Consider the following 15904-nt stretch of genomic DNA (forward strand, 5'->3'; position numbering starts at 1 on the left):
CCTTTATCTAATAATATACAGAATTCACCCTTTTCCCTTTTCCAACAAGAAACTGTTATGTTATTGATTAATCCTTTTTTTCTTTACATTTTACACGTAAAAATGATGGTGTTTGTGTTACAAATGGCCAGTAAATCTGTCTTTCCCTCTCTCTCCCTCCTGCCCCCAGGGTTTTTGTAATCTGTGTCAGTGTGGTGGTAAACGGGTCTCCACGCCTGTGGAGCAGGGCAGTGAGGTGACACCAGCGCAGACACGCCGGAGCTGGAGACCAGACAGCTTTATTAACACAAACAGATACAAAGCCAGCAGTCACAGACACCAACAGAGGATGGAAATATGCTTGTCCTTTACAGACACTAACACTATTAAGGTCTGAAAGTGAAGAAGGAATAAAGAACATGTATCATAATTTTACTAGGACATATCAAGCATCATAGGGATCTAAAATATAGTTATATTAGATAAACTTGATTATAACTTTTAACAACATTAACAAACCTTATTATTTTAAATAATGCTTTAAAGACCAAGTAAATGTACATACAAAAAGTAGGAAAGCCAAAAACCTTTGCATTATTTTTTTTCATATACATTCATATATTATAGACTCTGGGTGCACAATTTTGAAAGACTAAATTAGGAGTGTCTTTATATATATACCTATCAGACACTGTGGACAAAGCTTCACATTCATACTGGCCTGGAATAGTTTATGACCTTCTAAAAAGGGAGATGAACACTCAAAGACATTTCAGATAAGCAGAAAGGCTGAAAGAGAGGGACAGTTTAATGGATGGCTAAACCAACAAGGTCCTGCTGTTGACCAGCATTTTTATGGTGTGGAGAGTTGTAACAAGATCTGTTTGTTCAGCAGGGTTTTCAGCCTGAGTGCCAAACTTTTCACCAAACACAGGTCAGAAAAGTGTACTCAGCATGACCTGTCTACAGGGTCATCATCATCATCAACAGAAATTCATTACCTTATGGCATAAGTTTTAAGAATTTTTCATATTTTTTAGATTATAAATGTTTCATCTGGTATTTACATCATCCCTTAATCAGTAGGCTGTTCATCTCATCAGTGCAAACACTGATGGAGATTCAGCTAAACTTAGATTTATACTGCAAGTTTGAGTGCATTTACCTTGGTGTTGAAGCCCATTGCATTCTGGGAGGTTTTGTAGAGTTCAGGGTATTTAAGCATGTTTTCTTTTCTGCAGGAGCGTTCGAAGATGCCCAGAGTCAGTGGAGGCAAAGCAGTGAAGAGCTAAATAAACATACAAACAAAAAAAATAAAAAGATAAAAATAATAAATGACAGAAAATTCAACAGTCAAGCTGTTATGCAGATAATGTATACTGAAAAATCATACTCAATTCTAAACAATATGACAACAGATTCTTCACTAATAGATATTTGGGTCCCACTGCAATGTCTTTCCCAAAGATATTATCTTAGGATATTATTCCAAGATATTATCCTAGTCCTCATTACAGTAACGACTTTTTGATGAACTAAGAAGATAAACTGTTACGTAAACCAAATAAACACAGAAAAGAAAAATAAACAAAAAAGAGATACCTAAAAATAAATCAATACCTAAAAATACATAGCAGTCTGAAGAGAACTATTTCCTAGCCTGAGCAGCAGACGTGTTCCCCTTGTCTGCTGTTTTCATTTGCTTGCTTGGTGCAGCTCGATGAGCGTGAAACTTTCTAGCATTTATCATATTTGCACTCTCCCTCCGTTTGCAAAAATCATTCCAAACAAACATCTGTCACTGTGCCTGCAGCTTGTTAGCAGATCTGCTGGATGCTTTCGTTTTTCTGCGCCGCTCTAACGTTTCTTCGTGCAACAGCTGTTGAAAGCGAGAGGGGTGGTATTATGGTCCAGAGAGGGTTGCGGGGTCAGCCTTAAGTGTCTCTCACTGGCCCAGCTGAAGTTGCCTGGCTGTGGCTGACACAGTCGCCTGGGCTTTTCCATTCAGGGGTGGTTTCGGCCCGTCGCATCCAATGGACCCCCTCTGACGCGGTGGAATTCCTCCTCTCGCAGATAAAGAGAGAACGCGCCAGGCCGAGTTATTACTGGCCTCACAATGCCAATTATCCATTATACAGGACTGATAGGAAGCCGTGTTCAAATTTTTATTATTTGTTTAGGTGTAAAGAAATAATTTCTGGGGACAATCAGTGAGTTGAGTGGCTCAGTCATTTTTCCTACTGTGTATCTTCAGTTGTTTATGCAAAATGGAAACACGTACTCCACCCGGAGCATTTTTTCCTGAATAAATTTCCTTCCTGTTGAAAACATGTTAATTAACAGCATCAATTCCTATCACCAAGCCCTAAGGCAGCCCAGTTCACAGGACTCCACCCAAACGGCCATGTGTGTGCATTTAACCTGTTCCTTTATCATCCACCGCTGACCTGTTTAACGCAGCTCTTTGGGGCATAAGCGTCTGTTGTTGCAGCACATTCAGGACATGGTTCTGGGTACGGAGGGAATAAGGACTGACAAGCGGTCATAAATAAGAGGGAGATTTTTCATGATGGAGCTGACACGGGCCGCAGTAAAGGAGCCGTCTGGGGTGCCGCGGCTAATGAGTTTCTTGCCTGAGCGCGACAGGGGAGGCGTTTTAACACATTCCCTCTCAAAGTAATGAAGAGGGGAGAGTAAATCACACCCAGACAGATGTGTGAATGCAAACACTCTTACCACGTTGTACAGGCCGATGCACCAGCGCTCGAATAGAATCTGACCGGAGAAGCCATTCACAAATGCAAACCAGATCTGAAAGACAAAAAGACAACGGAATGGTAAACGACTCATCCATGTGAACATTTAAAGCGGAATTTAACATTTGACCCTATTAAGTAAAACACATGATTAAAATAAACAACTGAAATATATTAATAATAATAGTAACTCCATGCTTCCCAAGTTGTCCTAAAGGAAATGGTAATATATTAAAAGGGCGATGACAGACCATATGATAATCATTACAACGTAAATGTGTGACTAAAAGGTAAATATATACGATCATTAATCATATATTCCCCACTTTGTGTGCGCTTAACTCTGGTTCCTTGTGGATTTTAATTTAGGTTGATCGATGGCTGTTGTTTTCTGTGGGGCCTCTCAGTGCTTGAAATTACCCGAGAGAGAGCGATCTCTCAAGAAACTGGCAGTGAACTGACCCCATCAGTCCTTTATACAGTCTCATACACTGAATCACTGCAAATGGTTTGGTCCAAGATCAGTCTTGGAGAATAAAGAAGCCAGATTTGGGTCACTTTTTCATATACAGAGAGGGGTCCAAAAGTCAGACCACTATTAAAAATTCTACCATTGTGCATTTTTATAATATAATACTATTCTTCTGTTATAAAACAATTAGCAAGCAAACAAGCACAAAATGTATAATTAAAACAATTAGCAAGCAAACAAGCACAAAATGTATAATAATGTAACAACAAGTACAAACAACTAAATAAAATTATATTATATAGTATGAATGTATATATATATTAGTATTTTGTTTTAAGATAATGGAAATGTTTTTTTGAAATGACCTGCCCAGCCGCTAAAAGCCACAGTTTTACATTGTAGTACATTTTGATAAAAAGATTAATAGTCCACAATCAATAAGAACAGCTGTGAGAGGAAACCTACTGGAAACATACTGCCAAGGTTTTCAAAACATCTAAACATAGAGAAGCCCCACTATCTTGTCATGCAAAGCCACAACCTGGGCTTAACACATCATTACTCAGCAGACAACCAGGCAGGAATGAGAGAGGAAGGGTGTTCATGCTGGAGGTAAGAGAGACAGAGACTTCAACAGTTCCCATGACATCAGCCAGAACAGCTCGTAAATCAGACGCTCTGTTTCCCACCTTGATCAACCCCCAGTGTTTGAGTTTAAGACCACATTGAGTTTAAGACTATACAAAAAACAGATCAGAGCAAAAGGACTAGATTTAACATTTTAAAGATCCGAAAGATGTGAGTTATTGGGCTTAAGAGTGGAGAGCAGGGAAAAGACCACAAATGAAAAGGAGAAGAGAGAAGAATGTGTCTCTAAACCACATGTCATGGAGATGGAGTCCATCACTTAATATCTCTATTAGTTTGACTACTCTGGCACACAACTCTGTCATAGTCATCTAGAAACTGGAGAATGTGATAATATCAGACAGCAGCTGTTATAAAGAGGGGGGAAAACAGTAATGATCAAAAATGGGTTGAGAAAATGAAAAACGGGTCGTATGACACCAAAATTTAAACATAGTTTTTAATTACCAATTAATTACCAATTTGCAATCTACACTGTTCAAAAGTTTGTTTGTCAATTTTTTAATTTTTTAAATAAGTCCCTTATGCTTACCAATGCTGCATTCACTTAAAAAATACAGTAAAAACAGTAATATTGTGAAATATTATTAAAACAACAACAACAGTTTTCTCTTGTAATATATTTGAAAATGAATTCCTGTGATGGCAAAGTTGAATTTTCAGCATCATTACTCCAGTCTTCAGTGTCACGTGATCCTTCAGAAGTCATTCTAATATGCTGATTTTTCAGGACTCTTTGATGAGAAGATTAAGAAGATTATTACAGTCTTTTGGAGTAATTTTATGATACTTTTATGGTGCTTTTTGTAATTTTTGGAACTTGTGAGACCCTGGTCACCGTTCCCTTATATTGTATAGAAAAGAGCAGTTTGAACATACAACCAAACATTTCTTTTTTTGTTGTCTATGGACAAAAGAAAAACATACAGGTTTGGAATAATATGACGGTGAGTAAATGATGAAACAATTTCTTTTTAAATGAATAAGAAATACCTGAGTCAAAGTTCAGATCTCAAGCAGCGCTGTTCAGTTTTTGCTAGCCTTAAATGCTGTGAGCTTCTCCATGTATTTTAGACTACAGTAATTGTGAACATGAGAGGACCAAACATTCTTCAGTATGTGTGTGTGAGAGGCTCAACTTGTGTGTCGAGAGGCAGACACCACGTTACTGTGCAGTGCCGCGGCCAGGCGAACATTTCCTCGCTTCATTTAACTCCATTATGAAAGCGTGAACTGCTACAAATTTTTGGGGTTTTGACAGAACCCTCTCCAACTGCGGCCCCCGTCGGTCCTCTCACACACAGAGCACATCCACCAGCCCCTCTCATTCAATAGAGTGAGCCAATATGTGAAAATCTTCCCAAAACAAATGTCTGTCACCCCTCCCCTTCGGCCTTGCTATAGAGAAAAAAAGAGAGAAGAAGAGAGGACAATTGGCCACACTCCCCAAAGCGACCCCCATGGCCACGCCCACCCGTTCCAACTCCAATTTTCCTTTCCATCAGGTGCATTCTACCATGATATTGTTTTTTAAAGAGATCTGCTGCTTCTGAAACCCATTTGTACACACAAACATGAATAAATTAGTAATATCGCATCACATGTTTTTCTCCTCGCAAACAAATTCCCTCATGACCACAATTTGATCAAAAGCCACATGAAAAACCAAATAGTCATGGCCAGAGGCATGCTGGTAGTCAAACAGGTGGGTCAGAGAGCTGAATTAATGCAAGTCTGCCTCATTGAGGGGCTACGGGCTGCAGGATATTGTTGTGCTAAGTCAAAATAAAGCCTCTATTCATGAGCAGCAGTACATGCATATGAGAGAGCGTTTTGGCCTGGTCCTCTGAGTCCTGTGAGTGCCCCTCTCTCCCGCTTCCTTCAGTGAAATAGATTCATTGATTTGCTCATTAGGGACCGAGGACATAGTGTGGAGGGCTCTCTCTTTCTTCTCCTCTTCTGGCTCATTCAGAGCCATTCGGCGTGGAGGTGTGACTGCCCTCTACCCTCCGCTGCACAATCTGAAAAAGCAAGGAGTGTGTGTGTGTTAGGGACCGAGAGAGAAAGAAAGAAAGAGAGGGAGAGTGTGTCCCCATTAAACTCGTCCTGAGGGGCTCTAAGCATATTTTTCAGAAAATTTTGCAATCTGTGATTCCACCCCGTCATCGGTCTCCATGTTGGGTAGGAAGAACCCGAAGGCAAAAGAAAAAGAAAGATGGCACCTTTTAGTTCCATGTCTCTGCTTGAGAATCCAGCCAAAACTAGCTTAGCTGTGTTCTGGAACATGGCAGCTGGTCCAAGATGGTTTAGGTGGTTGAGCAGCTGGGCCAAGCTGGTGGGGATCTGGCTGTCCTTGGAATGGCAATAAACTAGCTGCTATATCATAAAAAACAGCCTGACCACCTTAACTAGTATATTTTCTAGTAGGGCACTTGATCAGTAGCTCACCCAAATATATGAATATGTATATTATAAAAGACAACAAAATTAAATAACTGTTTCCAAAGTAAAAAAGGATATACAGTATATTGCAATTGACCTAAAGCAAACTGCTAAAACATAAGAGATTTTGGGGGAAAAAGGGATTTTTTTTTAAATAATAAAATAATCACAATAAATTCATGATATATGTCTTTTAAAAGCAAAATAAAAAAAACGGCAATATCAAACTCACTGAATGTAAAAAAAAATTACACATTTAATTGATATATGATAAGAAAGAGCAAGGATGCAAGGATGCCTTCAATAGTCCAAAAGTGACAGTAGAGGCATAATGTTACAAAATATTTCTATTTCAATTAAATGCTCTTCTTTTGAACTTTCTATTAATCAAAGAATCCTGAAAAAAAAGTATCACAGTTTCCACAAAAATATTTTAACATTAATAATAATAATAATAATAAATGTTTCTTTCTGAAGTAATTTTTGAAGGGTCATGTGACACTGAAGACTGTAGTAATGGCTGCTGAAAATTCAGCTTTGGCATCACAGGAATAAATTACATTTTAAAATATATTAATATTAAAAAAAGTTAAAAAGGGTTATTTTAAATTATAATAATATTCCACAATGTTTTTAATGCAGTCTTGGTGAGCACAAGATGATTCTTACAAAAACATTAAAAAAAAATCTTTCCAACCCTAAAATGTTCAACATCTCTAGAAAACTTATGAAATGCTGGCAAGACAATAAGAGAGGGCCACTGAATTGCAAGTGTGAGTGACAGAAGAACTGAAAGAACCAGTTGGGCGTTTCACAATGATGGCACCAGTGAGACTGCAGGGCCCAGGGCTTCCACTCAGGCCTGCAGTCTTTCTCTAAACCTGCTGCTCTGTTTGAATGAGGCCCTTGTAATTACCTCAGAAATGCTACTCGTCCGTCAGCCCTTCTGGTGCCTGCTGAAGAGCTGTCAATCAAGCTCTCAAGAGCCCAGCAGGATAATGACAGCAAGCACAGCAATTTGGTTGTAAGAATGGCTTTTTGCATGTCTCAAAGCAGCTAATCCAACTAAGTTTCTGAAAAGTTTTTTTTTTTTTTGCTCATGCTGAAAGAATGCAAGACCACAAACCAAGGACTAAACAAACCAGCATGACAAACGTTTAGGTTAACCCAAACTTATTTGTCTGAATGTATGGAAGATCATGTGCTATTATGTGTTTACAATTGGAAACAATAGTCTGAAACGATAGAAACCATTCTAAGAATACTGTCTATATACAGTAGGCAGCTGCCTTCTTAGAAAGACTACTATCTTCAGATGAAACCAAGTAACTGATTTGAAAAGACTGAACACTCTTCAAAGCGAGCAGCTCTCCACACCATCCTGATACATTACTATTGAAGAGTTTTGTTCTGTAAGACTTTGTAAGCCTCTATTTATTTTTAATTCAGCCAATAGACAAAGCAGACTCTTGATGAAGTACTGATATATAGGATACAACATTGGATGGTGGAATTTAAAAAAAAAAAAAATAAGATGTGCACATATCCATTGCTAACCACATGTTGAGAAGGATAAAATGACCACTAACATCCTTATTCCACTTCGTTGAGGTTAATGTCTGGAAAAATGAGATGAAGAAAAGCCTTCACGGACTCAAAGGTAAACCTATTATGGCGACAAATGTATCCCTTTAACTGAACCTTGGGAAGCAAGTGTCTTGAATGTCAAGCCCTTACAAAACAGAGGTGCTTTTGTGAAGCAAGGAAACAGTAAAGCCTTGCCCTATTCTATTCGAAAGGCCCCTTATGGAGAGGGGGAATACATTTTCTGCTCATAACAAAAGATGGGCTGAGGAGGAGATACATTCACCTCTAGGAGCTGGGGTGCGCTGGGTGCTTTTCAGTTCTCTGGGAGATTCAAAAGCAGAATTTAAAGAGAAAAAGACAAAACGAAAAGTGGCTGGAAATATTTGGAGGGCGTGTTCGGGTAAGGCCATTTACTGGATGTAGTTGTTCCAGTGCCACCTCTTATGCAAATTAAGAAGAAAAGAAAAAAGGAAAGAGATGCTTGTTTCTTGATTGATGAGAAAGTGTGAAATGTGATCACAGTCAGAAATGTTTGTGTTGAAGGGGAACTTTCATTCTGGAACAAAATACGACAACCCCACGGCAAAAGCCAAAAGAAAAATACATTAAAGCCACACAACATGACTACTACTGAAAATGTTTAAAATATCAAATTCATTGAGCGATAACTGCTCACAGCTACAAGGGCTCTAAGATTCCCACGGATTTCATCCACTGAATTTTAAAATAGAGGAAAAAAATCATCATGGCTTCACTACATTTATGAACACAACCAAAGCAGCTTCTCACACCTGAACAGCACATTAGCATGTAAACAGGAAATGTACATGAAAATGGGCCGAACTAACTCAAACCATGCCATGCTTTATCATTCAGGGAGGGCAGAAGAAAACAACGGTCATCTGAAGTCCTGATTCATCTCCTCATCCTTGTTCGCACAATCTATAGCAGCACTGGATGCCAACAGAGTGAAATCTAAGGCGCTTTTCAGAGATTTACCACAGCACATAAAACAAAATCAAGATGAAGGGAAAAAGAGTTCACAGGTCAAGTGGCACGCAAGAGGGCCGAGGGGAAAAAAGACGGATTTTTGAAGTGCTCGTGTTTCTGCTGGGGTTGTACAGCTCAAGAATACTGCTGTTGGTCTGTTTTAAATCGTAGTGAGCTGCATACGGAGGGAACATTTTACACAAGAGAGATAAAATGGATAAAGCATGGATAAAAAATCAGTTACAAAGCTTATGTTCTTGGATCGGATGCATTAGAGATTAAAAGGCTTCCTGTCTTTGTCGGGAAGTGAAAAAGAGAAAGAAATATGAAATTCCATTTTAAACCAAAATTATATCATAATTCCGATTTACGAACGTGCAAATCAAAATATTACAGGAATATTTAACATATTATGTTTAAATGTGGACATACATTTTATATTTGTTCTTCTATAGCCCTAAACACATACTAGCATGAGGCTGGCGTGACCAAATGTCCATTTCATGGATTTCAGAGACCTTAGACATTAAACAAGGAGACTTAAATGGCCTAATGTTGTTTTCAGACCATTAGTCTGCGTCTAACTCTTCTTTCAGCTCGAGGAAACCTAAAGCTTGTCCCCGAGGTGTAACGTCTCCTAAACCATGTGTGTTGCAGATCAAAACGGCCAAACGCCCCTCATGATAAAGCTGGTGCTGATAGCAGCCCTTTAACTCGTCAGGTCAAGTCTCTGAACCGGCTATCAGCACCAGGCCTGGAAACTGTCAAATCCCATCACAGATGGATGGCCTGTGGCCTTCACATCAACAGACCTACATTCCTACAGCTGGATAGGAGACTACCACTACCAACATGCATGCAATGCCAGTTAATTTCATTAAAGAGTGGTCATTCAATCTCCTTGAAAAGGACATTAATGGTTAATGCAATAACAGGCTTGGGTGCTGTCATCCATTCTGTATGTCCCATGAGTCTGATAAGACACGACAGTGAGTAGATGACAAAAATGTCATTTTTGGGTGAAAATGATCTTCATTTTATATTGCATGCACTGACTTTCTTACCTCAATAATATAAAGCACAATGTTCTTGTAGAAGCAATACAGGATGCACTTGGCAACACGGTTGTAATTCCAAGCTCCGTGAACCAACAGAAGATTCTTCAAGTACTTGAACTGTGAGAGAGAAGGGAGGACAGAGATAAGTTCATTAAGGCCTACTATTTACACAAGATCTACAGTTTCCTATCCAACACAGAAAGCGGTTTTGGATTTGAAAATAGACTCAATCTTATCCATGCTGGGCAACAGGAAGAATGGAGTTGCAGGGACAAGACAAACACTGTCTCACCCATATTCCTGAGAACTCCAGCTACAATCTGTCTTATTTTGATGAAAAGCAGAGGAAGCGAGAAAACGTTTTGCAGCTGTACAAAGAAAATAAAGTTGTTTTTTTGGTTAGTACATTAAGTTCTGCTTTTAATAACTGCCTTTTATTATGAAAAGTTTATCAGCTGGCCACTAAGAATTAGAATAAACCTGATTGTGATGAAAAATAATAAAGAAAATAAAAATTAATCCAAACTGTACTTAATATACTCAGAACCCAACACCCAAACTGTAGATATAAACTGCTTAAATCATCTGGATTCTGTCAGATTTACTGAATATAAAGTGCTGTTTGTGTTGCTGTCACTGTGTGTTTAACTTTCATCGTCAGACAGATGTCTTTTTCAAACAATCGATGAGTAGTTCCCTCCAGTTTATTATGCTGCTTCATACATGTGTATATTGCAAAAGATTGAGTTGATTAATATATTTACTAAACATTTTCACCATATTTTCTGCTAAGTTCAGCACACTACGTGCCAAAAGCAGGCTCAACACCAAAACTCTACTTCTGCTTCACAGCACAGTGCTTAGGCGGACAGAGTGAACACTGAGTGATTTCACACGCACAACAATACGCTGATAATTCATAAAATTGTGTTTTCATCTGGCTTAGACATCAAAATGTAAACAGAAGAGTGCTTCACTCACTAAATCAGCCCCAAAATGCTGATGAAAGTGTTTATCCAGATCAAAATCAGGATACCGGTGATAAATCTATATGGATTGTTTTCTTTAAACAGTTTATCAAATTAAACTAATGAAAAACAACTGACATGACCTTACATGTTATTGGTTACAAAGTGTAACAGATAAAAGTTTGTTTGTTTCACTGTAACCCATTTATATGGCCTCTGAAATAAATACAGTACATAAACAGCAAAACTGAAAGGATGATTGTGGCGGGAGGAGCAAACAGAAAAAAAAAAAATTCCAAAATGGGGAATAAAGTGTCCAAAGAGGAAGGAGTGTCCAAAATAAATGGGGGAATCCGGTGTCCTCATTGGGCTGGGGAATTGTGAAGGAAGGGCAGTGTTCAGAAAGGAGGGGTCCAGGTAAGGGGCGGAGTTCCGTGGCCACGCACGCTCCTCTCTGTGGTCCGCAGTGTGAGGGGTGGCAGCTTTATCACAGCGGCTCATCTTTCCTTGCCCATGGTGCTTGAGAGGATTACCGGCCCGGCATCCTAACCCATTGGCAGCATCACTGGTCCGGCAGCTCACGTTTCTGGCAGTGCTGGAGTCCCTCCACACCTCCTTTCCTGGACCCACGAGGACACCAGCATGCATGCACGGGGAATGGTCGAGGAGCGATGCACTTGGCATTTAACAGCAGCTTTGACGAGGCTCCATTCACTTCAGGTGTGCCTCATCATGCGCCGCCAGCCCTGGCTGTTTCTGTGCCCCTCCTCTCTCACACACCCACTCCTGTCAGGAACCTGGTGAACAGTGGCATTTAAAAGCACGGGGTGTCGATGATAATTAGGGGGAGCCAGCCATTCCATCACAAAGATCTGGAGATGCCATGTTTTATTTCCTATTAAGAGCATCCTGAATGTGACAGTGTTATAAACATCATTCCTCTAAAACAAACAGCTAGTCACTCCTGTGAAGGCAGGAACAGCAGGGTGGGATGTAAGGGGTACAGAGGGCCTTTGAGGGGCTCAAGGGCTGTTTGACCTTTGGATGTGAGGAGAGTGAGTTGATGACAGACAGACTACAGTGGAGTCCCCGTCTTAAAGTCTGCTGATCAGTGGAGGACCTTGTGTAGGGCTGAAGCACAGCAGCATTCCCGCATACTGATTTATCCATTCACGTAAACAATTTAATCAAATCTTTAAAACAGGCCCCAAACAAAATTAAAAGACCTTGGGTTTAACACAAATTAACACAGCAGTAACGGGGCAGTCTGTGAAAGCCCTGTGCTGTTGTGAGATTAGCTTTAAATAAATTTCACACTTGGGCAGCACATGGGTCAGATATATACAGTCACAATACACTATATACCACAACATCTGCTACCAATAGTAATAAATATTTAATTAGAATTAAATATATAATTAATAACTAACATAAAAATATAACTAATATGCCCTCAGTTAATTTTTTTTTATAAGAGTGTGATTTAACCCTGTAAAGCCTGATATATTCAATAATAGTAAAAAAAAGAAAAAGAAAAAAAAAAGAATTTTATTTATATGGCTAAAAAAGTATGATGACACTGACAGCTTGTAAGGCCTTTATGACAATCTACTTACATTAAACACATAAACATTACTCTATATCTCCTAATAGTATGTTGTATAGATTTAGGTTCAAAGCTCAGCAGTTTATATATTTATATTTATTTATATATATATATATATATATGTGTGTATCAAAACAGTAACATACAGTAGTAAATGACTAAAACTCTATATGACACCATACAGTTAATTTATGATCTTCATCTAGTTTAGCAGTTGATGAGAAGCAGCATTGTGAAAAGCCTTATAGTGCAAAACAACATGACACTAGTCCAGGAGGATAAATGCATACTAGCTGACGGTACTGCACATTGAAGTTTGCCGTCTGATCCAGAACATATCATATGAGCCATTTTGCTGGAAGGCAGTTGAGGCAATTTTTCTATGAACCTGCCCGCATTCCCTACCACCTCCACCCGCCTCTAAATACAATACGATGAGGGCACTAAAGAAAAGAGTAGATGCTTTCTTGGGTAATCCGATGCATGAGGCCAGTGAACAGACTGCTTGGGGCAGTATAGAAAAACAAGTGTGAGGAGGGATGTTTCCACAAACTACACAAAACATGAAATGAAACTTGGGATGGAAATGGAGAGCGATGTTGACAGCGATCGGCGACACTTGAGCTCTTCTTTTGTTAAACGCACAATGAAGATTATGCTGTATAAAAATCTGTAATTTACAAAACATCTTCTTAATTAAGTTTACATAAGAGGAACAGGTCCCGTTTCACCGTCAGCAGGGGTTTGAGTAAGCAAACACTCCAGCTATGTAAACTGACCTGACCGATCCGTTTTGCTATCTCAGACTGCAGAATCTATGAGCCATGGGTTTTAACCCTTCACCCTAGATATATAATCTACAACCAGATTCATTTTCTGGGAGTCACACTGTAGTGACACAAGACAAAAGTGTTATTTTATATTGGGAACTGATATGTGCTTCAGGTTTAGAAGAAGAGATTACATTTTATTTTTATAATAATGTCAAATTTTTCATTTATTTAAATTTCATTATGTCATTATTATTGACAATTTCAAGTATTTAACTTACTCACAGTTGAACACACTTATTCTTTCTTCCTGCAGGCATGTGTAATTTGATATTTTCTCACCTGCGCAATAGAGTAGTCTGATGAGTTGGCAGCCTGCAGTCCTTCATTGCCAGAGATGCCAACACCCACATGGGCGGTCTGGATCATGCCCACATCATTGGCTCCATCGCCAATGGCCAGTGTGATCACTTTCACCTGTTTTTTCACCATCTCAACCACTTCAGACTTCTGCAGAGGTGAAACCCTGAAAAAAGAAAAGAAAATAATTAATTAATTAATCAAAAACAAGTAAATATCTGCTTTGATGTGGAACATTGTTGTAACATTTGTTTTAACATTTCTCTATGGTTGAAACTGACATTTTATTTCTTTCCACAAGGACAGAGATTAGGGATTTACAACATAATTGTGGATTTGCAATGGCGCCTTTACAGGGGGATCTGAGCCTATTTTTCTTGTTGCCAGTTATTAGTGTTGACAACCATTTGATTTCTTGGCCGTCTGTTGTGACATAGAGGGATGTGGGGATATTTTTATTTTTTATGATTATTTTTTTTCTTCAAAAAGAGAGGTTAAACGAGGACTTCAAACTTTCAAACTAAAACTACTTTTTTTTTTGGTATGTATGCATTTTAAAATGTGATATATTCCTGTGATGGCAAAGCTGAATTTTCATCAGTAATTTACCCAGTCTTCAGTGTCACATGATCCTTCAGAAATCTAATCAGTGTTGGGGGTAATGCATTACAAGTAACTTGAGTTACGTAATCAGATTACTTTTTGCAAGTAACTAGTAAAGTAACATTACTTTTTCACAATACTTTGATGAATCAAAGTTCAAAAGAACAGCATTTAGAATTTTTTGTAAAAGTCTTAACTGTAGTTTTTATCAATTTAATGCATCCATGCTGAATAAAAGTTGTTCTTAAAATGTTAGTGTATGTCCTATTAACTCATTATGAGAAAAGAAAAAATCTCCTCAAAAAAATAACTGGCTCTGCACAAGATTCATTTCTAGCTGATCAGATATTTCAGAGAAACAAGAAAACTTGAAATATGTCTATTTCAAAAGAAAGTTCCATGGTTTTTCATGAGCATGGCAAACCACACCTTACAGATGCCCAACCTGAGCCCAGGATCCCTGAACTTATATATACATATACATATACATATACATATACATATACATACACACACATATATATACATATATATAAAAACATACAAAAGCTTGCAGCACATTACAGTACTGCAGCATCCGTGTCAGCAAATGAAATTTTTGGCTAGAAAAGCTCCTCCGGGGTTTAACGTTCACAGGTCATCCTGTAAGCAATGAACGTAGAGTGATGTAAGGCTCTCCAGTGAACCGGAGATTGCTGCCGATACAGCAGGAGACCTCTAGAGTCAGTTTAACATTTATTCATCTGCAGGCACAAATCTGCTCTTCTCAGGACGCCGTGTGGCTGTTCGTATGTGTGTGTGTGTGTAGTGAGCAAAAGCAGATTGGATAGATTACATCAAACATTGCATAATGGCTGTGGCACCTGTGGTGTGCGTTGTTTCTGGAAATTGACACTGATTTTTGGCAGTTCCTTGTCACGCTCAATTGGTTCCTCACATGTTTCTTTCCCTGTGTAGCATTTTTCGGAATGGCTCATTCTAGTCTGCTAACACACCATTTGACTTTGTGTATAACTGACAGACATTCTGACTACAATCTACTATTATAAAAAATAACACTCATTAGTAAATTACTGCTTTGAGAGCTAGTATAATTATGTTTATTGGGTAGGTTGTGACCTAAAGGGAAGGTATTTGGTCTTAAAACAGCACAGCCGCATTTCCCTGTAATTGTCTGCCAGTCACTTGATGTTTTTGCAAAGTGCAGAAAAATGTCCAATGATGGCGTCAGTTTCCTGGAGGGCAAAAAGGGTTATTGACCTGCAAAGACATATTTACATCCACCTGCAAAACAGTAAACATTCAAGCAGAGCATGACATTACGACTTCCTGTGTACTTTGGTTTAAGAACGGAAATAAATTTAAAACTGCATCCAATTACTGTGGAAATTTGTAATAATTGGACTTTACTTTTCCCTCAACCTGGACACTGGAAAATAGAATTCTTTCATTTGTAGCAATAGTTAAATTGGAAAATTTCTTTGAATTATTGTTTTTTTCAAACTTTTTGACCGCAAGGACCACCGAATATGATGATACCCTTGTGATGGTCCCTTTTCATTAACTAGGCAGCTTGATATGTTCATGCTGACAGAACTATTCAGATTGTGTGTGAAAATTAAGCATTATATTCCAAAAAAAATTAAACTAATAACTTTTATTCCT

At 38.6% G+C, this 15904-nt stretch overlaps 1 protein-coding gene across 9 annotated transcripts in view; it reads right to left on the minus strand.

Moving 5' to 3' along the window:
- The window catches only part of LOC109072451 (phospholipid-transporting ATPase IA-like), a 124144-nt gene that overhangs the window by 22830 nt on the left and 85410 nt on the right, over positions 1 to 15904 (minus strand). For all 9 annotated transcript variants that reach the window (XM_042770073.1, XM_042770077.1, XM_042770072.1 and 6 more), the window contains 4 exons: positions 13619 to 13802; positions 9939 to 10049; positions 2716 to 2790; positions 1145 to 1267 (listed from right to left, as the gene is read on the minus strand). In XM_042770073.1, coding sequence (XP_042626007.1) covers positions 1145 to 1267; positions 2716 to 2790; positions 9939 to 10049; positions 13619 to 13802 — 493 coding nt within the window. The remainder of the gene's footprint in view (positions 1 to 1144; positions 1268 to 2715; positions 2791 to 9938; positions 10050 to 13618; positions 13803 to 15904) is intronic.

Source organism: Cyprinus carpio, chromosome A14 (assembly GCF_018340385.1).
Source record: "Cyprinus carpio isolate SPL01 chromosome A14, ASM1834038v1, whole genome shotgun sequence".
Classification (NCBI taxonomy): Eukaryota; Metazoa; Chordata; class Actinopteri; order Cypriniformes; family Cyprinidae; genus Cyprinus; species Cyprinus carpio.